General features: G+C 45.8%; 1 protein-coding gene and 1 long non-coding RNA gene across 6 annotated transcripts; one reads left to right on the top strand and one right to left on the bottom strand.

Moving 5' to 3' along the window:
- Positions 1–1,756: 1,756 nt before the first annotated feature.
- RILPL1 (Rab interacting lysosomal protein like 1) lies at positions 1,757–25,659 on the top strand. Of its 5 annotated transcripts, none has more exons than XM_035340510.1 (8): positions 1,757–1,773; positions 2,202–2,605; positions 5,965–6,115; positions 10,781–10,899; positions 12,035–12,253; positions 15,541–15,713; positions 16,127–16,219; positions 22,821–25,659. In XM_035340510.1, exons 2-8 carry the CDS (start codon positions 2,300–2,302, stop codon positions 22,963–22,965), a joined length of 1,206 nt encoding a protein of 401 aa, XP_035196401.1. In that variant the 5' UTR covers positions 1,757–1,773; positions 2,202–2,299; the 3' UTR covers positions 22,966–25,659. The 5 variants fall into 5 exon arrangements, with proteins under 5 accessions (XP_035196401.1, XP_035196402.1, XP_035196403.1 ...); XM_035340511.1 differs by lacking the exon at positions 1,757–1,773 and adding an exon at positions 20,283–20,370 and having other exon boundaries at positions 2,082–2,605; positions 22,821–22,963; XM_035340512.1 differs by lacking the exon at positions 1,757–1,773 and adding an exon at positions 19,357–19,432 and having other exon boundaries at positions 2,082–2,605; positions 22,821–22,957.
- On the bottom strand, positions 20,386–21,548 carry LOC118174846. The gene is made up of 2 exons (XR_004754785.1): positions 21,206–21,548; positions 20,386–20,461 (listed from the first exon to the last, which is right to left on the bottom strand). It is a non-coding gene; the product is annotated as an uncharacterized LOC118174846 (long non-coding RNA).
- Positions 25,660–25,960: the final 301 nt, after the last annotated feature.

Here is a 25,960-nt window from a genome sequence, read left to right as displayed (position 1 = left end):
AGGAGGACGGCAGGCTGCCATCAGCCACAGAACGGTTACACACTAAGCACAAACCGGCTTCCTTGTGAAATACTTACACGTCTCAGTGAGCCCCCCAGGTCACCGCACCCCAGGTTCTCCTCAGATGTTGTCCTCGCTCACATGACGAGCACAACGCAGCCGGCCGGTGTGTGCGAGCACGCCCTGCTCACCTCAGGCAGGCGGGGCTGGCAGGGCTGGCCGAGGCAGGGCAGGCTCGGGGTGTGGGCTCACAGGAGGGAAAACTTCCAGCGAGACGAAGCACGAGCGTGAGGAGCTGCAGGTCGCTTGGGGACCGAGTACCAGAGCTGACCGAGCCACCCCAACCTTCCACTGCCGTCGCAGTTTGGATCAAGCCCACCTTATACCTTCCCCTCCCAGTAGCCTGATGTGCTGTGCTGCTTTTATATCTATCTCAAAGTAGTTTGCCACTACCACATTCTCTACATTATTTTTTTCTTCTGCATGCATTTGTACATAACAACGGGAAATCAGTTGATTCTCAGTGCTGGTGGCATGAACGCGTTCTCATCTCTGACTCGGACAAAATTCTCACTTCCCATCCCGTCTGGTTCCCCGAGGTTCTGCAGAGCCCTCTCCTAATGTTCTGCTCACGCTGCTACCACGTTGCATGGTTTCGTAAGCAGCGCCGGCCAGGGAAGGCTGACTGTGCCATTATTCATCCTCCTGCCCTCCCTGGAACTTTGGGCAATTTCCTGTGGTGTTCCATTGTGGCAGTAAGCTTCACAAACGACATGTAGATATATTTTCACAGGATATCTTTGATTATTATTATAAAATAAGCAATTGAAAATCAAATTCAGACGTATGGAGGCTTTTTTTTTATTTAAAAAAAAAAAAAAAAAAAAGTTCTTGGCCCAGGTCAACAAAGACAAGAGCCAGCAGGCACCACGTAAGGAAGTTTTTTTAAACGTGAGACAGAATGCAACACTGACACAGCGGCACAAATAAGTTTGAGTGTCACAGTGTTGCTTTTCATGCCATTTAACCCCCCCTCCCCCCCCCATTCACTTGCACTGGCATTTTGCATCTGCCAAAAATAAGAGAATTAATTCTGTATTCCCAACATGCAGCACGTATTAGTCATTCCAAGCTTTGTTTTCGTAACTTCAGTTTTATTTCCATTGACTAATTCCAATGTTTGACATCACTTGCAGTCTCTGGTCCAAAATTTAACACAGTATCCCCGCGCTGTGCAAAGTAGTAGAATTAGGACTTAGAGCAATTCAGGGCACATTTCTCTCTATAAAGTCTCACCCACAGCATCTCTTACTAAACACTCTAAGATCATTCAAAAGCACACGGTCACCCCTGAAAGCAAAAGTACTGAAAATCTTGAGCAGAAGAATATATCTTGGTTTAAAGTGATTCATCACTAAGTTGATTTGTGCCAGCAAACTACTTCTGCACACAAAGTCCCCGCTGATACCCTGAACACATCTCCGGGCATAAAGACTCTCTTTGCTCTTGCAGAGCAAGGACCTAAACCCCAAAATATTGCGAGCAAGACCAGTACTATCACACAGAACTTGGTTTTGTGGCTCCCACTACGTTTGTGTGGATCCACTCGGTACCCTCAGCCCTCGGTAACACTTTTGCAGCAGGAATCATCTCCCTGCCTCCTGTCCTGGTGCCTACAGGACAGCGTTGAACACGGGGGCTGTGGTCACCCCTGGGCGCTGCGGCAGCACGGACACAGCTCTGCGGGTACAGCCTCGAGCAGCACCAGGCGGGCTCCCCAGCCCCACCGCGCTCCCCCCAACACCCACACGGGGCTTTTCCTCCCGACGCCGCGGGCAGAAGCCACGAGCACGGCGGGCAGCAGCACCCCGTGCCCTGCACCCCGCCGCCGGCCGGGCCCCTCTCCCCGCAGCAGCCTCGGGCGGGCACCGAGCCCCGAGCAGCCTCCCCCGACGGCCTCCCCCCGGCCGATCCCGGGCATGCGCGGGGCCTCCCCCGGCCCTCCCGGTGCCTTCCATTGGCCCCGAGCTCGGGGCGAGGCCGGGAGGAGGCGGCGGCGGGGAGCCCTCGCCCTCCCCTGCTCTCCCTCCCCGTCCCCTCCCCTCCCTCCCGGCCAAGTCCGAGCCCCCCCCCCCCGCCCCAGCCCTCCGAGCCGCGTCCCCCCGGGGCAGGTAGAGCCGGGGCGTGCCGGGCCGAGCCGAGCCGAGCCGAGCCGGGCAGGGGGTCCCCGGCCAGCAGAGCGCCCCGTGAGGAGGGGGCTCCCCGCCGCCTATGAGGGCTCCGCGGGGCCGGGCGAGCCATGGACGGCGGCGGCGTTGGCGTGGTGGCGCCGCCCGCCCTGGAGAAGAACGCGGCGGAGCTGACGGTGATGGACGTGTACGACATCGCCTCGGCCGTGGGGCAGGAGTTTGAGCGGGTCATCGACCAGCACGGCTGCGAGGCCATCGCCCGCCTCATGCCCAAAGTGGTGAGGGTGCTGGAGATCCTCGAGGTGCTGGTGAGCCGCAACCACATCAACCCCGAGCTGGAGGAGCTGCGCCTGGAGCTCGACCGGCTCCGCTTGGAGAGGATGGATCGCATCGAGAAGGAGAGGAAGCACCAGAAGGTGCGGGGGGATACGGGGGATAAGGGCCCCGACGGCCTGGGGGAGAGCCGGGACCCCGGGGAGAGCCAGGAGGAGGCCGGGGGAGCCCCATGGGGATGCTGCCTCACCACCGCCGGGGATTTGGGTGTGGGGTTGTCATCGGGGTGTTTTAATTCCCTCCTGGAAGTTCCCTGCCTCCTTCCCGTCCCCCAGCCCTTCCCCTGTCGCCGCCTTTCCTTCCCAGTGCGTTTCCCTCCAAGTCCTCCTCTCTCCTGACTGCGCCGCTTCCTGCTAGGCCAGGAGAAGTCAGTGCCTGCCATACCCTTGTCTCTCCAGAGCTCCTCTGGTGTTCCTGGCATACTTATCCCGTAGGCAAAGCATAGGAGACAGACAGAGGACCCAGGATTTCAGGTCAGTCTTTGAGCTGAAGAGTAGGGAGGCGCATTCCCCAGGCTCCTGCTCCATCCTCTGACAGCACAATGTCCCTCGCCTTGACCCGGAGCTGTTGCAGCGTCCCCTGACCCTGTGAAAGCCTGAGGTGGATGGAGATCATTTCCCATATCCTGTTACCCTCATGCAGCAGGACAGCATGAGCTGTTCCACTTGGTGCAATGGAAGTGCCAGATCTAATTTTCACACCAGGCAGATAACTGATCAAAATAAATGGTTCTTCTAGCAAGGGACTGCTAAATCATTGCTGCTGCCTCGTTCCGTCCCTGCTTGCACAGACAGGTCCAGATTAAAGAGAATATGGGGAATTCCTGGAAGTGAGATCCCAAGCTCCAAGAGTTAGTTTGAATTTATTTTAGGAAGTTTTAGGTCTGTTTAAAAGAACCAGCTGGGCGACTTTTGCTTAGCATATGAAAAATCCAGGATAATTCTTGCAACGTTTTGCAGAAGGAGTCTTAGGACAGGGTCCTGAAGAGGATGGTAGAAGATCTTTAGTGTATAAAGCCCTGGTAAGTCTGCAGAGTGTGAAGGCTACTGGTCTAGAGAATTGATGCAGTTACAGCACGTTCCAAACCCGTGCCTTTGCCCTTCTAACGGATCATGGAAGCAAGCGGGTGAGCTGTTGTGCTGGTCGCATACTGTGTCTGCAGTCAGATCTCTGCTGGTTTCCCTGAGACCACTGTACTGTCAGCCAGCAGGAATTCTTTGTCTCCAGATATAAAAAAATGCTGCCTGGTGAAATGGACACTGACCTGGGCCTGGTAACAGCACCCAGTATCATTGGAAAAGCAGACATTCTGCACAGATGCCTCTGAAGTCCACATCTGTTAAGAAGTTTCCTAAACATGTCAGCCGCGTACGGCCGTGCTTGCCAGGTGTCACCCAGCCCCTGCCAGCTGACCACCTTTACTCCAGTAGTCACAGAACGGCTCAGGGAGCGTTCAGACAATCCACGTGAAACTTGTGTGGAAACATTGAATGGGGAAAATAAAATACACTATGCATTTTTTTTAATTAAGTCAATTCCCAGCGCGCTGCATTGCTGCAGCCCAGTAGTGTCACATCCTGCTGTCTTCCAGTGCGAGCATTTCAAGGCAAACTCTTTCACAGGACAGATGCCGGTAAGCAGAAAAGGCCAGAGACTGAGAAATATTTATGAAGAAGATGTATCCAAAAGCCAATCCAGGCAGCTTTTTGTGGTCCTTGGCAAGCAGCAGCTGATGGGGTTTTAGCACTCAGAGCACTCAGCCTTCAGGTGGGAATCTGTCCTGCGTGGCTGAGCGTGGCTGGAAGGTCCTGAGCTGGCTGGCACTTAGGGGCCTGCAGGTCTCCCGCCTGCTCTGTCAGACACCTCTGCCAGTGAGGATTCAGAAGTTCACTTCTGCTCCAGCTCCTTGGGCTCTTCAGTAGCAATAAATAAGAACGCTTGCCAGGTTAAACCTTGGTATAGTTGTGTGTTTACAGGGTAGCTCCCTGTATACTAGCTAAGTTTAGATAGTCTGGGATTTTGCGTGTTCTATTTTTTATCAGTATGCTTATAACTGATGAATGTGCTGTTTCATCTTCTTAACTGGGTCAGCACGTTGTTCTAGCTACAGAGTTAAAACATGCAGCATCACTGTAAATCGTCTAGGTTTTGCTGGGCAATAAACAGTTTCATTACAGATTTGTATTTCTCTAGATAAAAAGAGTTTCAGGTAAAAATAGCTGTGATTCATGAAGTTTTCTTAATCAAGTCTGCATAGTTTACAACACTCTATATGTTGTTTATAATCTATCTGCCAGTGTTGTCTGCAAACCTTGTAGCACACCAACAGACGTTATAAAATGACAGTGATGCAATAATAAATGCTGGAATGAAATAGCATTTTATTTGGACCCAGAAATCAATAGGAACGTGATTTCCCAGTGTCAGAGCACACATTCAAAGCAGAGAGCTATCCTTTAATCTCTCAGCTGAGCTTATTTTAGCCTAGAGCTGTGCTTGGCGGGGTTGTTGTCTGAGTGTTTTGTTGTTAGGTAGGAGAGGGGCCTGCCGGATGAATGCAAAAGTCAGCAAGTGACTCAGCCCGGCTCCAGTGATCTGCATGAAGCTTCTCCTGTTTGAAGCACATACGTGAAAACGGAGTAGAGAATGCCCCCGCTGCACAAGTATGGTTTATGGCAAAGACATTTGGAACAAGTGGAGCTCTAATACAACCATTTTTCCTTGAGCCCTTATACATTTTGTCCTCATTTGACCTTTACTGGGATTGGTGACAGCTGCTGTTGACATGCGGTGTCCTGACAAATGGGAGCTGGTGTTTTGACTGTTCTTGCCGCTAATGTAGATGCCCCTCAGAACTTCCATACAGAATGATTTCTGTAAGAAGCAGCACAGTTTTGTCTTGTGTTTACCATTCGGACTAGGAGCTCTGGGTGTGCAGCACAGTCTTAGGCACTCATTGTTTTACACCTGTGCTTTGTAACAGAAATTCAGACTAGAGATGCTGCTCCTTCCAAGTGAGCACGCCTAACGCTGCCTCCCCTTGTCTGTGCTGGGATGTTTCTCGGGCATTTATAACAGCCTTCATGGTTGCTTTCTGTGATGCAGGAGGGAATTCTTGCTCAAGTTTGGCTGTATTGTCTAACACAGCAATCCCCTTAATCTCCTCACAGAAAAATGGGGAGTAAGTAGGCACTCTTTGGGTAACTCGCACGTTAAAAACGTTTGCATCAGGAACCGACTCCTCATGTGTTTGCATTCAGCATATGGAGACTGATACTCAGATGGATTCTTAATGCTGGCATCACAAAAGTAGAAATCTTCCAAGAAATGCAAAATAGTCTCCTTTAATTATTTTCCATAAGAATTGAAGTAGGATTGTTACTGGTTTGATCTGTAAACAGTCCAGTCTAAGACTCTTAACGTGTTTAAATCTACCCTTTAGGAATTAGAACTGGTGGAGGATGTCTGGCGAGGGGAAGCACAAGACCTTCTTACCCAAATTGCACAGCTGCAGGAGGAGAATAAACAACTGATGACAAACTTGTCTCACAAAGACATTAATTTCACGGAAGAGGAATTTCAGAAGCATGAAGGCAAGTTTGATATTTCAAATTCAGTACTTGCTTTTGTTATAAAAAGCAATACGTTATCAAAATATTTTGACTGGATATTCTGGCTTTTTTCCTATAGACTAATGCAGTTTTTTTTTCCTGAATTGAAAATTTCTGAACACATGACTACACTGGAGGCATAAGAGGTGGGGGCAGGAGGGAAAGGGAAGCCTGAACAGCTTTCTGTTTGGCTGAGAAGCATCTCTGAAAGTAGTCTAGCATCATTTTGTGGTCTATTGCTTTTTTTTTTCCTTCTTTTTAGCTAGCATTTTGTAAAAACATTCTGAATCCCTCCTTACGTTTTCTAACACAAAATAATCCATTCAGCAATTTCACACCATTATGCACAAAAATAAGTGTAACTGTCAGTCTACCCAGCATAATTGTTTGTAAAGCAACAAATCAAGATTTGTCTGAATTACATCAATCCATCACGCAGAGACATGCTAGAAAAATATGTTGAGAGACTGATTTTACTTGGTTGACTTCCCTTTAGGATTCCCTCACCTGTTCAAGACACTTGCAGCAAATTTAGAGTAGGTGAAGGGATTTATAAGTGGGTGAATCCTGAAGAGCTGAAATAACTGATTAATTCATGAGCACCTTCTTTCTGGAGGCAGAATGAATTTCAAGACAAAAGGTTCTGAGTGGCAACTGCAGGTAGATTTTGCTGCAGCGACTGAAACAGCTGCTGTCCTCAGCTCTTACCCACAGCTCACGAATTAGCTCTTTCCGAAGAGCAGGGGCAGAGGAGCAGATGTCTGTTTGCTCCACAATTCAAAGCAAAAATTATGAAAACTTCTAAAGATTACCACTTTTCTAAAACAAATGCGGCTCCTTCAATTTAGTAGTCAATTAATCTCTAAGAAGTAGCTCAATGCCAGCCTACATCTCCATGGAAAGTGTCAGAATGGCAGTGATGTGTCACAGGCCACAGAGACTGACATATTCTTATAAAGAACCATCTTCCCCTTTGTTTTTTCGTCTTTTTTTCCAGTGGGTATCTAGCTCGCTGCAGCTCATGTGCTTGTATTTAAATATAGCCATACTCTTTACATTCGACTAGCCAAGCAAATGCCACACGTGCTTTGCATGTTATTTTTACTGTGTCTCCCCAAGTATAACAAAACAAACAAAACCCATTGCAGAGATCAGATTCTGGGATCACTGATAATCGTTAGCTGAACTGATCAGTTCAAGTCAAACCACCCTCACTTCCAGTAACCTCAGCTTGTTAGCGGGACCTGTTACGACAAGCCCAATTGTTTTCATTTTTTAGGAATTTTTGTCATTAATGAGTGGAGTCAGGTTTGTCTCAAACTACTTGCTTGGATAATGTCAAAAAGCAGTCGTGCTGCTTTTTTCCCCCCTCCATCATTGGATCTGATACACGCAGACTCTGCAGAGGCAGGTTTTCAAGCTAAACGCTTTGTTGGCTGGACTAACTCTGCCCAGACTCCAGTCATATCTCAGCGTGATTTGGTGGTGTGCTCATGTCTTCCTTTAGTGGCTAACTCTCCTGGGATTAGCAGCTTGCTGCCTGCTCACCAGACAGTTAGTTAAGGGAGTTGTTTTTAGTACGGGTAACAGAGGCCAGTGCTCTGGGTGTGCTAAGGCTTTGAGATTCAATCTTGCCAATTAATAGTCGCGTTACAGTTCAAAGAGCCTTGCTTTAGCATAATGAAGGTGTTTGTGAGAAAGGCAAACACAATCCGATATAAATAGGAGGAGCATGTGCTCTCTGAGAGTCTGAGCCGAGCAGTGTTTGTTTGACAGGGTCCATGTGGCAGAATACAAAATACGTAGGAGAGGTTAAAGATGAATCTCCAACCTCCATGAATACTCCTCCTCCCTGAGCTCAAACCGAGTGCTTACTTGCTGGTGCTGACTATCAGAATATCCTAGTGAAATGCCACAAGCAAACTTGACCCATGTGTCAAACAGGACAAGCAGGCTGCTGCTGCAGGAGAAGCTGCCTTCTCAGGCTGGCGATGGTAATACAGACCAGCAGCAGGATGCCGACAGTCGTGTGAACCTCTCGTACTCGGCTGCTGAGCAGCCTGCCTTTCCCTTTCCAAAGTGAAGGCAAATTTCTCTTCTGAATGTTTAGGAAGTGCCACAGACCCTGGCCACGCTTTGGCTTCTTGCAACAGATGTTGTATAAACTCAGCAGTAAACAGGTCCCCCAGCACGAACATAAAGGATGGTCTTTTTTCCTCTCTTTTATTTTCTTTCCTTTTTTTTTTTTTTTCTTTAATGCTTTCCTTTCTCTTGCTCCTTAGAACACTGTTGTGAGTGCAGCAATTCACAGGAAGCTCTGAATTCATAGGATGTGCCTGTAGAAGCCAGCTGGGTGTGCCCTTTAAGATGTTGCAGATATTAGAGTTTGAGTCATTTAGAGATAATGACTTTACATTTAGGACACTTAGTGATTTCCCTCCCCTCTTCCCTAGTGCCTGAGAAATGGAAGAAGATGTGACTGTTTCAAAACACTTCCCACCTTTCCTTTCCTCTCCTCCTGAAATAAAGAGGATAATGTAGTGATCCGTGCACACAATTGAGTCTTTGATGCTCACCAAATGTTACAGAAAAAAATGAGCACAGTGGGAGGAAAAGCAGTCAGCACTGAAATGGTACTTTATTCTTTAAATAGCACCTGCTATCTAGAAATCTCAAAGCTTTGCACAAATACTAATGAATATAGCTGCACTCACTATTCTTAGCTCCTCCCGGGGTAAAATTGCTGGTCAGTCTCACTGCAGTTCCTCTGTATCTCAGGGCAAAGTTTTGGAGTTTTTTTGGGGGTTTGTTTTTGGTTTTTTTTTGGCTTCTGTGCAGCTCCCTTCAGATGTTAACAAGGTTCTCCTGTCTTTTCCTATGTCCCTGCAAGTCAGAAAACTAAGTCAGAGGTTTAGGGATCAGAGAGGTGTCAGAGCTGGGTATAGGCTTCTAGCACTTGTGATAGGAGTGCGGATCTTTTAGGAGAGCAAGCAGCAGCGTGTGTCAGCGTCTACTTGTTCTCCTGAGTGGGTATGAGCCCTTAGTGCAGTGAAGAATGAAAAGGATCCTGCAAAACACTAGATCCTGCAACACAAAGAGGACCAGGTTCCCAAAATAGAGCAGACTTATCACAGAATGTAGAAAGATGAGAATGTAATATGAGAATGCGAACACCACATCGTCACTCAGCTGGTTTCTGGGCTTTGATGGGAACGCGTCCTCTGAACTAGATTCCCAGCCAGCCTTGATCCCCAGTCCTTTTCCCAGCAGAGCAGTTACCTCTTCTTTGCTCCAGGAATTTCCAGGTGCTTTTTTAATGAGGGACTGGAGCTGCTGTTCTAGTTTGCAATGACACGCTTTGTACACCCACATGGGAACCCCCAGCTGCTGCAGAAGTGCACGCCCACCGGAGTTACTGCTCCCTTTGTCTCTCTCTCAGGTCTGTCTCCCTCCGTTGTATTATCCACCAGTTCAAATGTAGCTGTAAGCTACTGTTCCTAAGCTCTGTAAGCTGGAGTCCCTAAAGGCATGCAACATACGCCGTCTTACGGGAGCAATTTTGGATTTCTCTGAAGGCAGAACATAACCAGGAGTCAGAGCTGATGTCAGAAGGTAGAGACTTGAGCAGCTGGCTCCACTGGATGTGCGTGCAGTGGGTTTCATGTGGGAACTCCCTTAATACAGAAGGAAATGGCTTTCTAGCCATCCCAGGGAGCTGAGTGAATTATCACTACTTGCTTTCATGGGTGGAGGACAATGACAAGAAAAAGTTAGTGCAATATATTTATCATCTTAACACGGTAAATCTTCTGCTCTGTGGTAAATCTGTCTGGGCTCCAAAGAGCCCATTGCTGTTGTCCAGGAGTTCTCGATCATCTCTGTAATGGCAGAGTATGGAGTAACGCTTTCTGTTTTGTCATTTATGGCCTCTCTTCATGATTCACTGGTCAGACTTCAGGTTAAGCTAATCCCTTAGTCATCTTCAAACAGGATCAACGTTGGAATCTTGGCAACGTTCCAAACACCTTTCTGAAGTGAAAGGCCCCTTGGTACTTTTCTCTGAAGTACGATTATCCTGAAGATGAATTATCGTATGATAGGATGGGGAGCGGGTTGCAAGACGTGCAGACAAAATAAGTGACCATAATTCAGACTGAATGCCTGTTCTGGATTTGGGGTGGAGGTACCCTCTGGAAGCTCCTGGCTCATCTCTGTCTCACCCAGTACAAAGCTGGGTTTCGATATATATATATATATATATATTTTACAATTTAAGGTCTTGGCCAGCTGCTTCTATAGTTTATCACACAAATAAACCCGCTCCGTGGGGCGTAAGGTGAGCACTGATGTAAAACCACGGAGGCAGCAGATAGAGCAGTATCACTCCGCTGTTGTAAATGTTTCTGAGGAGTGTTGGTTCCTTTTGCAAGGAGTTTCTGTGCAGAGGCTTTGTGGAGCAGACTTTGTCATCTGTGTTCCCTGTTGCCCTCAAAGTAACCTTCAAAGCATCTCCCAGCAGCTTCTCTTTAACTCCACCAGCAGGCACCTTTCAGAGTCTTTATCCAAATATTTCTCACTGTTATTGTTCTCAGTCTCAGCAGCTCCTGCTTGGCCTTAGTTTGTTTTCTGTGTTCCTTTTTTAACCAGGAATGTCGGAGAGAGAGCGGCAAGTCATGAAGAAGCTGAAGGAAGTCGTAGATAAACAGAGGGATGAAATCAGGGCAAAGGACCGGGAACTTGGACTTAAAAATGAGGATGTGGAGGCTGTAAGTGGCTCTTGCTCTTCTTATTTCCCTTCTTTCTCACCCATGCTTCTGTAGCATTCCTTAAAATGTAAGTTAACATGGAATTTTTAAGCGATGTCAGATTATCAACCCAGAAACTGACGTGTCCAGCATAACTGTGGAATGCCCCAAATGATGTGGCAGGCAGTGCAGGCACACGCCCTCTGCTGCATTTGGAGGGACCAGGCACACTCGGAACGTGACTGCAAACCAGTGTAACAAGGGAGGAAGGAGGAGGAATGACAGGTTGTTGTTTTGTTTGTTTCCTTGAAGACCTGACACCTCCCTCCTTTCATGGAAACAGGACAGGTAACTTGCTCTGGCTTCTCAGCAATCCCATTCCTCAACCCTCCCGTCCATCCCTGCTTTGGGTGAGCAGGTGCTATGTATTTTTTTATATACTCTCCACAGAATTTGGCAGCAGGGACTCCACTCATGCATTTGCATGTCAGGGATGAGATGTGGATTACCTCTGTGCACACAGAAGGGGAAGGAGGGAGGGAGGAAGGGGCCTGAGCCCAGCCCGGGTCACTTGCATTTGGCAGCAGTGAACAGAAGGTCCCTGAGGGGATGGGCAGTGCACAAAAGATTTAAGATAAAAGAGTTTATTTAGTCTTAAGTGAGTCACAGACTCCATCGTGACCTTGGCAGTCACTTGATGTTGTGGTTCTGTCTGTGTTATGACCTCCTTACATGGATTTTGCTTCCAATCCTCACCTACAGGCTCAAAGGAAAGTACTTATAAATTGAACAGTAAGGATTTCTCTGCCTTGTCTTTCTCTTTTCTACTCTGGGTTTAAGATGTGATTCAGAATCCTGTAATCCACCCTGTCCTTGAATTTTACTTCTTTGAAACATTATATTGGAAATGAGAATTCCCTGTGCTTTGGGAAAAGTACCTCTTTTTTTACTCTGGAAACCAATGAAAGAAGTTTTGGTACCTGCAACAGTATTAGATGATTAGATATTAAAAAATGAATAAGGGGCTGAGGAGAGTTTTCCAGATCAAATTTAACAGGAACTCAATACTTGGTCTTTAACGTCATATTTGGGACTTGGCCATTATGGCTGATAGCTGAATGGATGCTGAACTTCTACTGACCTTCTACATTTGCAGCTTCAGCAGCAACAGAACAGGTTAATGAAAATTAACCACGACCTGCGGCACCGCATCACTGTTGTAGAGGCTCAGGGAAAGGCGCTGATCGAGCAGAAGGTGGAGTTAGAAGCATATCTGCAAACCAAGGAGCAGGAGATGGGCAGCCTACGAGCAGAGCTGGGGAAACTGAGGGAAAAACTGCAGGGTGAGGACAGCCAAAATGGGGAGGAAATAAAGGTAAGAGGTACTATAAATCACTTCTTAAAACAGCCTTTTACAGAGCCTCAGTCTTCGTATCAAGAACCTCTTCTTTGGCTAAATGTGATCAACGTGCATCAGGAGCAGTGGTGGTTGAGCATGCAAATCTGCAAGCCCCAACAGGTCCTGAAGGTGCACAGCACTGTGACAGTGGTGGCATGAGAATGTCAGCAGAAAAGAAATTGTGTTGGAAGGGGTCCCAGAGGCAATGCAGAACTCTGCAGGCAGACAGTGCCTGAGGGCAGAACGCTCACGTGCAGTGGAATATGCCTGCTCTGCCTGAAATCTCTGCTCTGTTTCATAATCTTAAAACACTACCTGTCCTCTTCAGGCCTCTGGACATAACGTAAAGAATGAAAAACAAAACGTGAAGGGAGAGCTGGCTGTTGTCATGCTGCTAAAGCTCTCCCTGGCTGTGCGCACAGGCAAGCCTAGGTTGTGCCGGTGACTTGACTAGGAGCAGCATCTCCAAGAGTCTTTACAAACACTCTTTACAAAAGTCTCTGCTGAGACTTTACAAACACCGGATTTGTCTCACACCTTGGTCTGCAGTGGGACAAACAGGCCTGAATGTTAGTCCAGCTTCTGGCATTCAGTCATTTCAGGGAGATGAATCTTGTGATGCTCGTGATGGTCATTATGGGTCTGCAACTCTGCTGAGGAGCCATGCGGTTAGAATGGTTCCTGTCTAAACCATGCATGAGACGCAGCCGTTACCACCTCCAGAACAAAGCTGTGCTGTGGGTTTGTAGCTTGGTAGCTGTGGCTCTGCGTCGGGAGAAGAATGTCATTTTCCCCCTTCCTCTGAATATTGTTTTGAGCAACTCAGTTTAACATCCTTCTGCAACTCCAGTACAACTGCTTGTTGCGTGTTTTGTGGATGATTTTTTTTATTTGTATTTTTTGGGTTTCATTTACAGTGGCTTTACAGTTAGTAATGTATAAGCCTTCGGGGTAGAAACAAAACACAGTGCAGTCACAGTTCCATGATATGCTCTATTATGACCAAATAAATAACAGCATTTCACTGCAACCCATGAGTATGTGTCTGGAGATTTGAAAATACAAGCTCTGCAGAGACTTGCTGTGCTCTCTGTTCTTCCTGATCATGCTTCTATCCATTGCCTCACTGATTGTTCACAACCAAATAAGAATTTTCTTAATCCAAGAGGTGACAGGGAAGCTGGGGTCTTGTGCTGAGAAAATGAGTGAGAGCACACTTGGCTCTTGCGCTGCTTATGGCATTTTGATCTAGTTGTCAGGACAGAGCTGCTCTATTGCTGCAGAATCCACGTATAAATATTTGAAGGCATGTTTTAGAGGAAACAGCTTTGGCCATATTCCTGCTTTTGCTTCCCACTAGAATTTGTGCAGTGAAGTGTTACTAGCACAAATGTTCATGAAAAGCAAATGCTGCATACTCAAATACTTGCTGGAACAGGCAAAATGAAAATCTGCAAATTGGCTCGGTGCTGAGATCAGAGCAGTAAGAATGCAAATCCAAGGGGATGTTTCTCTGCTCTGCTGTATCCCTCAGTCTTCTTCATGGTTCCTATTACTTCACTTTGTGCAGGTGACACCGCTTGTGTCTGAAGCAAATGTGCTGTAGGATAAGGGATATTACAAGATGAAAGGACTTCAAGGAGCACTGTTGTATAGAGCTTGTTGGTAAGAGCTCCAGTACCAAGCTGGTGAAGAAGCACAGAAGCATTGTACGTGCCTGACAGTCTGCAGCAGAGAGCAAACCATCTACTTCACTTGTAGCAGGCAGGGCCGTACATCAGGAATCAGAGGCAGAGGCTGATGGGGTGCCCTGGTACCCCCAGGAATGTAGCAGCCACTGTTAACATGTCACCGCTGAACTGGGCCAGCAGTGTATTAATAATGGGAAGGATGACTTCACTGCTGCTGATTCAGCCAGGACACCCCGCTTTGTAAACGGGGCCGCGGAGCCCAGGCCCGAAGCCAGCAGAAGTGAAAGTGTCTTCAGTCTCTGGGGAGAAAGGATGCATTCTTCACCTCTCTCTAACTCATCTGCTCCGTGGCAATGGTGCCTCTTCTAATTAGAGCCGTTCCCCGCTTTCTGTGCCAGGCTGATGGTTAGACAGGAATTGCAGTGGCAGGCGTGCAGCTCGAATAGCTGCGTGCTCTGCAATGGACATCGCTTGTTGGCTTTGGGCAAGTACATTTGCATTGGCTACCGGCCGCTCAGTCTTCGCTGATTTGAGCAAAATCTAGCAAAGAAGAGGTTATTTGTACAACCCAGATCAGACTCTAATTTAGGAGGGCGAAGAAGAAAAGTGTTTGGGTAATTTCCTTTGAACCTCTCGTGCATCTATCTTTATTTAGTACAGTCTGTGTAAAGGAATGTGTTTGGGTTAATGGGGTGAATCAAAGAAATGGACAGATGAACATGGCTCTGCTGTTTTGTCTGTAGGTTTCTTCCATTTTGTAGCTAGATCCTGGTGCTAATACCAATCCTGCATTTTTAAATAAAGGCATTAAGGCAATAAGAATTAAATCTCTACTTAATATATTTATATCCAAACGAGCTTTCTCTTTGTGGCAGAACTGGAAGGAGCTGACATGATTTTTGCTATGTATTTTTATATACATATAAATATATATATATATTTAGTATTTATATAAAAGGCTGATGTTTGATCTATCCTATTTGTTAAAAGTATAAATTCCTTAAACAGACTTGTTTATCAAAAATTAGGCTTTACATTTTCAATAGGCTTTCTAGCAGTCTGGATTCCACAGGAATTTCTCCACAAGAAAGCTTACATGTGTGTGGTGGCCCACTTTGGACCCAGTCTTTAGGCTGCTAGAAACAATTGGGCTGTGTGTATTCATCTTCCCAAAAATACAACTCTAGGAAAGGTTCCTGTGAGCACAGGGCTTTGACTGAAGGTCACTTAGGTCATCCTCATCTGCAAGGTTCCCCTGAGCACCGAGGGAAGAGAGGTAGAACAGCACTCAGATCGTCTTTCAGAGAGCTGCCATGGTATCATCAGCTCTGTGTGTCATCATTCGATCTGAGCACAAGAAAGAACAAAGTGATCAGATCTCTGAGCTGTTCCTGCTGACATGAAAAATAAACTAAATAACTCTTGTATTTTTCCCTTAAAACTGCTGTTCCTCATAAAATAATATTTAATAGTGCTGAAAAGAAGGAGGTTGGGGACTAGACTGATAAATATTTTAAACTCCTCAGAAATGCATTCGCACAGTGAATTTAAAGCCTGTGTTTCTCTTCCTAGACAGAACCAAACAATGATGACTGCCTCTCAGAGTCGGAAAAGATGGCAATGGACTTAAAAGATCCAAATCGTCCAAGATTCACTTTGCAAGAGCTCCGGGATGTCCTTCATGAGAGGAATGAATTGAAATCTAAAGTGTTTTTACTTCAAGAGGAGCTTTTATATTACAAAAGGTAGGTTAAGTTTCCTCTCTTGTTGCATGCTATGCACAGAGGAGCCATAGGGCAGGTCTAGAAACAGTAAATGTGCTCTTAAATAGTCTCCAATGAGCTTTTATATCTGGTTACTCAACATTGGGAAAAATATATATCCTTCCCTAACTCCCAGATTCCCCCTGGATCTTGGAAAGACTAGAAACATTTAAAAAAACTGAACTTAAAAAATGAGGGTAATAGTGGGTCTAAAATGGATATTATAGAACTTTTATTCCATGCATTCCTCTTCTACCTTTTTTTTTTTGTCAAAATGGGAATATTGAAAGGAGACCCTTTCTTCATAAACAGCCTGCCTTCAGATTGAATTTTGGAACTGAAAGTGCTTCCATGGCTTGGGAGGACAACATTAATTACCTTTTATTTCTTTCAAGCGAGGAAACAGAAGAAGAAACTAGAACCCCTCAACCTCCGCCCATAATTCAATCAAAACCCTCGACTCAGCCTGAATCTGGAATCAAACGACTGTAAGTAGCATGTTTCCTAAGGATACTGGATGTAGTCTGCAAATGCTAATAGCCACGTCCCTAACGTATATGGGAGAGGTCCTGAATGTCTGCAAGTGTTTTCTTCAGAAAGGAACATTGGATAGGTGTCATGAAACAAGAGTTGGCTTTGCCCAAAGCTTTTGCCGGCTAATAGGTGATCTGCCAATCTCAGATTTTGCTGTGCCACCTTTTGCTCCCTACATGCAGACAGTAGTATAGAATACAACTGTTCCATGCGCTTGTGTTTATAGGCTAGATGGGTGTGTGCAAGAAGCCCACTTCAATTCTGTTTCTTTCTTATTACACAAGTCAGGCTAGTCAGAAGAGCATGTGTTGTTCCGTTTCATTATAGCTCTATGAGCCAGTGAGCTCTTCATGACAGACACCTGATCTTCCCAGAGGATTTTTTTTTGTCTCCACCATGCACACTCCAACGGGAGGTGCTAATAGTTGTGGTGTTATCCAGAGCACCGCTCAGTGGGTCCTGTGTGCCCGGAACTGAAGTCAGCACCAATCTCAGCATGCGAGGCTTCTAGGAGCACTGCTCCTGTTCAAGCACAAGTCCCAGCTCCTGAATGCACAGTCCCTAACGTGGTGGAATGTCGCAAACCACTGGCCCCCAGGTCAGGCTCAAAAGATGTGTAAAGAGTGTTTTTCACAAGTAAAGCCAACTGCAGACCTCTGACAGCTGGGTGTGGAGAATGAGGTTTCACCATGACCTTGCTGGGCTTGTTTCCCTGTTGATCTAAGTCTTTAGATTCTGACTGTTACGGCACAAAACCTTTTGTTTGCTGAACAACTGCCCTGCTGGAGAGGATGCCAGCTTTCTTGGCTGGAAAGAACCCCACCCTCTCCTGGTGAAGTGTTTAATGGTGCTGTCCAAAAGTGAAGTCGAACTCCTTCCTTCTAGATTTATTCCAAATTAAGTCTTGTAATCTCACAGCAAGCCTTTGGATTTTTTCTGATACCAGAAGCATAGCTTTTTTAATTGCATTTATGATTTTGGAACAATCAATTGTTTCAACATAAAAAGCTCTTCCATCCTGTCTCCATGTCCATAACTTCCAGATTTTGTATAATAATAGCAGCAGCCCTGTGAGAGTAAGTTCCACGGGAAGATCTGTGCTGGTCCAAAACACCATAAAGTCAGGAGGGCACTTCTGATTCTTATCAAGAGTCTCCAGCTTCCCTCTGTGCTGCTTTGTTTGCTGAGAGCCCTTCCTCTCGTATGACTGGAAAACACACTTTGAGTTTAAACTCATTCTGTAACTGGTAATAACACCTTGTCTCACGAGATCTCTCCCCTGTAATGCTTCTTTTTCTTTTAATTTTATTTTAGAGCTTTTTAAAGCTTGCCCTGTTGGGGGGGGGAGGGGTGGCTGTTTTCAGCGTACCCAGCCTGTGTTGATTGCAGTTCCCATGCTCAATTTATGAAGCAGAGGTAGCAGATGTTATAAGTCAAAGCACACGCTGACTGGGTGTCAGCCTTGATCTGCCGTCTCCATGCAGACATCACAGTGCAGGGAGCCATGGCAGGAGGAAAATTTGGGTGTTCAACTAGTTGTGGTGCTTGCTGCTTTCTTCCTCTCAGTTAATTTATCAGCGAGTACCCGCTGAGCGTCAGGCCATTTGATCAATGCACATTTTCAGGTGCTGATCTAATCTTCCTGTTTCTCAGTTTCTGGGTTAAATTTGTGTAATTGAAAACTCACACAATAAAAAGTGAAAACATTTTCTTTTGGCCCCTTTCAGAGAAGGTAAGAGTCCTCTTCTGCTGGACGGTGAAAGGGCGTATTGAGCCTGCTGTTGGGATGGAATTACGTTCTTTAGCTGCCATCTTCCATCCCCGAGTTTCTTTCTGCTCTCTCCTTACTTAGCCTTCACATTAAATAAGGGAAGAGAAAACCTTCTACTTAAATAACCTGAAGGACAGTAATTGTTTTTGGATTTGTCGTGTTCTTGCAGCCTGTCTGGATGGGATTTGCCAAGTGTGGGTTTATTTTCCTTGCCCCCTCTGCTGTGTGTCTTATCAGTGTTGTGCGTGTAGATGGGTTACTCCCGCAACCCCAGCAGTCCTCAAAGTGGTTAAGAACGGGCTGGTGGCAGGGGTACAGCTGTCGGCTTTAAAAAGACAGGAAATTTCACTGCTGGGAGAAACAAGGAACCCAAGTGTAGCATCTGTCCTGTCCTGTTCTGTTCTAACACCTCCACCTGCACTCCTGGCCTGCTGTGAGCTGTCTCCGGAGCTGCTTTCTCCCTGTCACAGGCCAAACATTCAGCACCTCACCTACGACACCTTGGTAACAGGCTGACATGCAAACTCTGCATACCCTAATGACATGAGGAAAACTTGTAAGGCTAAAATCTGTGTGCGGAGTGCTTTTATAAATGAAAGTAGGTTTTTTTTGCCCTCTGTTTCAGGCTTTTCCTCCTAACTAAACAAAAAGTTGAAGTACAAAAGTAAGACTGATGCTGTCATCTCAGGAGAAGTGTTATCCTTGCCTGTGTGGTGTGCCCCTTTTTCTTTGACCACGCAGTATCTCAGGGAATGAGATATGTATAGCTTGTGCCATCTAAGATGTGCTCGGATGTTTCTGTGCAGCACCCACATAAAGAAAAGGAAACAGAAGTCACAGTAGTCCACGTTTTTTCACTGCCAGAGTCTGCAGTTCTGATCTCATCACACTGCATTTGTCTCAACCACATCACATGTCAGAATTTTGATGAAATAATGTAACCAGGAGGCTTTATTGAGGAGGAAGAGTACAAGGACTAAAAATGCTCCCTCTGTTCTAAGCAGAAAACACCCTTTTGTTTTCTTTTTGCGGATACGTGCTTGTTTGTCACTGATGTCATGCCTGAAGCAGCCATACGTTTTATTCCTATTCCTGCAGCCTACAAAAGCTGATGTGTCTGCCTGATTGCTGCAGCTAACTGAGTGTGCCACAGTGTGTAAAAGTAGAAGTCCTAGCTACTGCTAATGGCAGAACAATGTTTGTTTGTTTTCGTTCGAAATCTAAGAATAGCAGCTAAGGGTGGCTGTGTTGGGGAGAGCTGCGTTTGGTCGCAAGTGAAATGTCTCTCGTGATTTCAACTTAATTTTTAATTGACATTAGTCCACAGTTCAAAAAAATATTTGGCACAAGGGAGAACCTCTGAGGAGAACCCTTAGAAAAACAGAGGGTGTTCCAGGTATGGATGAAGGTGTGCTGGCAGGCTTGTGTGGGGCTGGCTGGGCGCTGAGCACCCAGCCGGCGTGCTCTCTCAACCTCTAAGTTGCATGAATTGTCCAATGCCTAGTGAAAGTGCTGCATCCTTGCAAAGAAATGATCTTGCTGCTAGCCAGCTAGAAAGTCTTCTGCTGGAGTAGCTTCAAGGTCTCAAAGCAGTACTTAGCTGCCTGCAGTTAGCATCTTTCTGCATGTGAAACAATGCAGGCTCTTCTGGGAGAGGTACCAAGGCCCTTTAACCAAGTAGCTTGCACAGGAGGTGATTTTAAGATTTCAGCTGTGGTGTTGGTTTTTAACTCAAAACTATCAACAATTAACAAACGTTAATTTGTAAAGTCTTTTAACTGTAATGCCCGTGCTGTCTAACCCTGTTTTCTGTGCAAATAGCCGGTAGTCACAGCACAGTCCTGTTTTGTATTTCTTAACATACACCTTCATCGTTCATCTCATTATGTCCGTGCCTGTTTGTTTCTTGGGAAGATAAATGTGCACCCTGCTCTGCATTGCTAGAGGTGGTGATACCCTGATGAAATCCAACCCAGATTGCAGGCTGCCTCACAACAGAAAAGTGGTATCTTTTAGAAATCCAAGAGCAATTGAAACTGTTTCAGTGACTGCTTTTTCTAAATGAGAGTTTTTCACGGAGAAGAGCTGTCTTAGGTGATGCAGATCCACCTCTCCCCGTAGTATGTCCTGTGTGGTAATTCAAAGTAACCCCGTGTATCATGTTTGCCTCTTTTCTTTTTAATGGAATGCTTTTTCTTTCCCTTGCTCCAGTCTTACCTCTTCTGTGTCTGTACTTTCCTGACCAGGATCTTTACAGCCATAATGCCCATGGTAGCAGCTGGATTGATTCCAGATGATCCCACATTGCAGCCAATAAGAAGACTTGTATCCCTTGTAGGATTTTTTTTAAAATGTTTGGTACCGTGTTTTCCTTTTGCATGACCCTCTGTTAACATGCACTGCTGGTTGCATTCTCATCGGCTGCCTGTGGGATCACAGAAGCGCAAAGTGCCAATCAGAATGACCAGTCAGTGCGCAACTTGTCATCGTCCTCCGTGCTCATCCTCAACTACTGACATTTGATCACCTTTTGCCTTACTGTTACCATGCTAAACCAATCATTACTCCTTAGAAAACTGTTGGAATATGCATTTTTAACCAGAATCTGTTAATATTGCTTACTAAGCCAGCCTATTCATAATTCACACAAATGCTTTTTTAAAAAAATGTCTTTCTAATGACTTGTTACAAATGAGTTAGATATGCAGAATGTAATACTGATATCTACAGTAATTTCCAGTTTTAATTATAGGTTGTTGCTTCCATGTTTTCTTTCTCTCTATGCACTGTAGATTTTGTCTCTAATTATGTATTTTGGAATAGAGTATACACTCAATAATCAATTCTGTCACCCTATTCTTGGCTGTCCCTGGAGGAGGTGCTTGCTGATATTGTTAAAGCAAACTCTTTTTGCATTAGAACTGCTGCTTTAGAGCCCTTTATATCTACAGCAGCAACATAGTAGTCAGAATTCCCTTCCTCTCCACAGATACGCTTTTTTGAAACATCCTCCATGAACATTTTCAAGTTCTAAGAACCATTTTCGTTGTTTCAGAAGGAATAAAACCCCCTAATCCTTCTGCTTGGTGTAGAGATTTTACGAAAACATTTTTCTCTTATTTCGTGATAAAAAGTGAAAAATTACTGAAGGCTGACATTTGAAACTTACTGCATAAATAGAGCAGTCCTCTGTGTGGACTTCAAGGTGCTCGGCCTGACCACGCAGGACTGAAGGTGCCCAGCAGAAAGCCCTAGTGACTGCACACGTCACGTGTCAGCTGGAATTGTACCTGGCCCTGAAAAGATAGAGCATATGTGTGTGAATTTGAGCTCCTGTGATGGAAGTGGTAGAAAAGTACGAGACTAATTCAATGCAAAAGACTTATTTCACTGTTAAGGCTGCAGTTTGAAGCCAGGAAATGCAAAAGTTCAGGTCCTGCTAGCAACATCCATTACCTTGCAATGCACTTGTGTAGCCTTTTATATCACTTACTAGTCAAGAACAGCTTAGTAATAATAATTTTCAATGTCCCACAAGATCATAGGATGTTTTTGTGGGAAAGCTGCCTTAAAGCCTCACCTCACGCTCAAATTCAGCCTCCTATGTAACATCAGAAGCAGAATGCCCTGTTGTGCACGAGACAAGTGGGATGGCTGGGATCCTGGTACTGAGGGGAGGCTGGAACATGGGCAGAGGAGGAACGCTGACAGCAGTGGGGCGTAGACGCAGGGCCAGGTTTGTGCCCTGACAAATAGTCCATCTGCTGTAACCGCTGCGCTTATATTTGTGTAATCTCTCACTGTGGAAGAATTTAGCAATTCCTGTCCTGGATCAGCACCACGTTGTGCGTGGTCCTGTGCAAGCAAAACAGTGCTTCCCCCTAAAGTGCACCAGTAAAGCCCAAAGGGCATGCAGCCAAATCGAACCCTCGGCAGCTGGAACCAAAACTTTTGCATTTCTCAGCAGACTTAAACACTGCACTAACACCTCTGGTACTGAACTCAGGGATATTGAGTTTGCTTAATCAAGTAACTTCACGCTATACAAATGAGAATGGCACTAAGGATTTTTCCAACCATGTTTCTGAGCTGTGTTGTCAGCTGGCGATTCGTTGTTGTATTGAATGGCTGTTGGTTCACGTACGTCATTATCTTAGAGCACCCAAGCTGTGTGACAGGAAATGACGTGCACACTTGTGTGCATTTGTTTAGAGCCTTCATCCTGCAAGCTCTCGTGAGCCTATGTGCATTTCTTCAATTATTTTTGCAGGAATCTAGTCTCTGAATCAAAATCTGTTCACTTGGAAAAAAAATGTGTTGGCTTATTTCTTTTATCTTGTGAATTTCCCTGCTGGCACCCCTAAAAATATTCTTTATTTCTGCTTTATGATAAATTATACAGATTTAATGCTAAAGATACCACTTTACTTATGCTGAGAAACTAACGTGTTGTATTTTGTTGCTTTTGTATCTCAGGGCTGGGGAAGGGGCGGGTTACACACCTAAAACAATAACTGCACCTCGCAGAGACAACAGCATTTAGAGCTTATTTGGAGCTTCCGTAGCAAAGCTGCTTGAGATTGCAATGACTTCATCTCTAATAACATTTTGACATGCACTCTCATCAGGCTTCACTGCCTTAGTTTTTGCAGATGCAAACGGATTTTTTTGCTCTGTGTTTTTTTGTGCTGTGTATCGTGTCGGGGGTTTGAAGTGCTTTCAAGACGGTAAACAGTCTTCTTTCTTTTCCCTCCCCTCCCTTCCTCCTCCTTCCTCCCCGGAAGGTTTAGTTTCTTCTCTCGTGATAAGAGACGTATGCAGGCATCACAGAAAAATGTCCACTTCCAGGATACTTTTGGCGAATGGTCAAATTCAAATAGAGATGACACCTACACGGAACAAGGACAAGAAGCCCTGCAGCACCTGTGACTAAAACCCTGAGGTGGTCAGCTTCCTGCAGTAGATCTCGACCGTCTAGTAACAAGAAGCTTCTGTGAACAAATCTGGCAGCTCGTCGTTTTTATTTGCCTCGCACGCCTCGGTGGTCGTGTTTCAGCTGTACTCCTCCAAAGGGATCCCGCACTGTTCACTTGGTGACTGTTGGAAACAGAGTCCAAGCTTTGCAGTAACAGTCATCGATGCCCTGGGACGTTGAAGCTTCTAGATGACTTGTTTTGTGCTGAATAACAAGTCCACGTTCTTGTTCACGCATTAACTACAGTAACACGAGCTTCTCTAAACCAAAGGACCTGTGCCATGAATAGAAGTTTGTTTGCAGTGTACAATATCTATTGGCAAAGACTCCGTTACCCTGTTTGTTAAAATTTTGGTTGTTTGCTTTTTCTTAATTTCCTAGGATTTTTTTTTTTTCAAGAGGAAAACTCCACAGCTGGCCACTCTCCGTGGCAGGTCTTAGCACTGCTCTGTCCTGTCAAGTTCAGCTGGCACCTGCGTTTTGCAGAGTAACCACTTGGAAATTCACCTGATACAAATCGATTAACTGGAGTAGCCTTGAGAGGGATAGTGAGTGTATACGTTTCCCTTGCTGCTTATAGTGCCTAAAGCATGAAGAAACCAATATACGAGGTGAGCGTGCCTTGCATTTTGCCATGAGTTCTGCAGTATTAACGGAAAACAAATTGCTTACTATGAGGAATTCTAACACTATTTTTTTTCTTACGAGGGACTTCCCCCTAGAGTAGCACAGTTCCTGTAGTTAGGTCCCCTTCCCACAGACAGGTTTTGATTTAAGTCACACTCCACTTTTCTGCCGAGAGAAGACTGCCTAACTCGGAGTAAAAGACATCCTCAAGTAGCTGACACGAGCTATTTTAACTGACTTAGAGATGACCCCAACTCAAAACCTTTTTCCTGACTTGTCTAAACACTATTTTGGGTGGCAGAGCAGGCGAATTCTGCATATGCAGGTGGCTCTGCTGCTGATGACTGATGTTTGGGTAACCTGCAATTACAGGGGCCTTAATTTGCCCCTAGAAGCCCCGCACGTGAGCACGGCTGAACTGCCAGGAGGTGGGTTTTAGATCTGCTTTGCAATTAAGTGTGAGACCCCTGGGACTGCCTGGGGTTGTGTTTACAGAAACCTTAACACTAAAGCTCTGTGCAGTGTAACCGCTGTGTGTGGCACCCTGGCTCTGCACCTCACCAGGCTCTGCCCTGGTGGGAGAGCACAAACACACCCCCTGGCTGCTCCTCCTCGTGAGGGATGTGGTGAGGTGGTCTCCTGGGAACGTCGCTGCCTGCCAGGAGAGTCCGTGCTGAAGCAGAGCACTGCTGCTGAGGAGTTCCTCGAGTTAGGGCAAGGCTGCGGGCAACTTGTGCACGTGTTGCTTAGCACTGGGGGCTGCTGGTGGCAGTGCAGCAACTGCATCTTTGTGAAGAGCTCGCTGTTGAGTGCAGGCCAGTTGGGTTTAGTCCAGGATGATCAACAACCGGATTCCTAAATGTGTATGGGCAGCACAGGGTTCTTAGCCCACATAATGGGAAGCTGTGCCAGGGAACCATTTTGTTGCTGCAGTGGGCTGAACGCTGCTTGCTCCCGCCTGTAACTGCTCCATTTTGAACACAGACCCTCAGTGGTTTCTAGGTGTTCACTGTGCCGGCCGGGCATCATTGCCGTTCGGGGCAGGAGGGGGAATATGGCCTTACACAGAAGGCATTTCCATTTGAAATAGTGACACTAGCATCTGATGCTAATATTAGGCAGAGGTAATTTTGCCTGGTTTCGTTTTGGTAACACATCATGAGTTTTATGCTTACAGAAAGCTTTATCCATAAAAGAGCAGCACCTCTCCCCTGCCGTGAGAGTCAGTTCTTGCATGGGGGAAGGCTTACTGTAACGCTGTAATGCTAACATCCTGACTTCACTTCCGCACGGGGGCAGAGGAATAAAAAGCACACTACAGTTGTATCAGGCAGTTAAATAAATTGTGAATGATTCCCATCTCTCCCTAGCATAGTTTACAGTCATCTGACACGTTCAGAAGAGATGCAGTGATCAGAAACAATGCAAGAATGCAGCAGATTCCCAGCCTGGATAAGCACATGGCTTTCAAATCAGCTAAGAGCACTGAGCTAGGATAATAGGAAACCACAGGCTGAACTGTTTTCCCCCCAGCATCTAAGCTCACGTATTAAAAACTCTCCTGGCCTAGTGCACGTACAGCCAGTCCCATACGCTAGAGCCCAGTGCGCTATTGTTGGGTCGGATCTGCAGCCGATTTCAGACAATGGCTCTAAGCAGTACAACCTTCCCCGTTCATCTCCGTAGCCCGTTACCTCAAAAAATCTAATTAGTCACTCCTGACCAGCTAGTATTAACCACCTCGCTCCTCCTTCTCACGTTAGAAGTGCTGAGTTTATACACACCAAGTGTCATCTGAGAAGATGGCACGTAGGGATGAGTATGTAAAGAGTTGAAGATCTGTCGTGTAGTTTCTCGATATTAACTAAAATCTGCTTTTAAAAAAGGGGCCGGGATGTTGCCAGGTATGGGACGTAACAATCCTGTCTCCAAAGTGCAGGATCACTGAAGTTTTTTTTTGGTTTTGTTTTGGTTGGGCAGTAAATCATTTTAACAGTTTAATAAATATTTCTGAAAAACGAGTATTTTTGCAAGACTTGTGTCCTTTTTTTTGTGGAAGTCTAATACTACCTGCTTTGGGGATGCAGTGTACAGGTCTGTCTGCTCTCCCCTGAAAAAGGCTTATAAATGGAAATACAGCCTCAAACTGGGCAAGGTTTTGGATACAGCCATTCAAAAACTGCCAAAATTATGATTTAAAATATATTAGCACATATTTAGGAGTTGCTGATGATGGCAAAGACCACCACAGATCCATTCCGTTTCACTGAGGAATGCTGCAAGCTCCTCAGTGGAAGATGCATGTCTGGATACACATCCTGT

The sequence above is a fragment of the Oxyura jamaicensis genome, chromosome 15 (genome assembly GCF_011077185.1).
Source record: "Oxyura jamaicensis isolate SHBP4307 breed ruddy duck chromosome 15, BPBGC_Ojam_1.0, whole genome shotgun sequence".
Taxonomy (NCBI): Eukaryota; Metazoa; Chordata; class Aves; order Anseriformes; family Anatidae; genus Oxyura; species Oxyura jamaicensis.
The sequence above is the reverse complement of the archived record's forward strand: the minus strand, read 5'-3'. Positions and strand labels throughout refer to the sequence as shown.

Bases quoted from the DNA above. Each gene is read 5' to 3' on its own strand.
- RILPL1 (XM_035340510.1), top strand. From the start codon at position 2,300: ATGGACGGCGGCGGCGTTGGCGTGGTGGCGCCGCCCGCCCTGGAGAAG. The intron at 10,900-12,034 runs GTAAGTGGCTCT...CTACATTTGCAG, and splicing joins AAAATGAGGATGTGGAGGCT to CTTCAGCAGCAACAGAACAG. The intron at 15,714-16,126 runs GTAGGTTAAGTT...ATTTCTTTCAAG, and splicing joins GAGCTTTTATATTACAAAAG to CGAGGAAACAGAAGAAGAAA.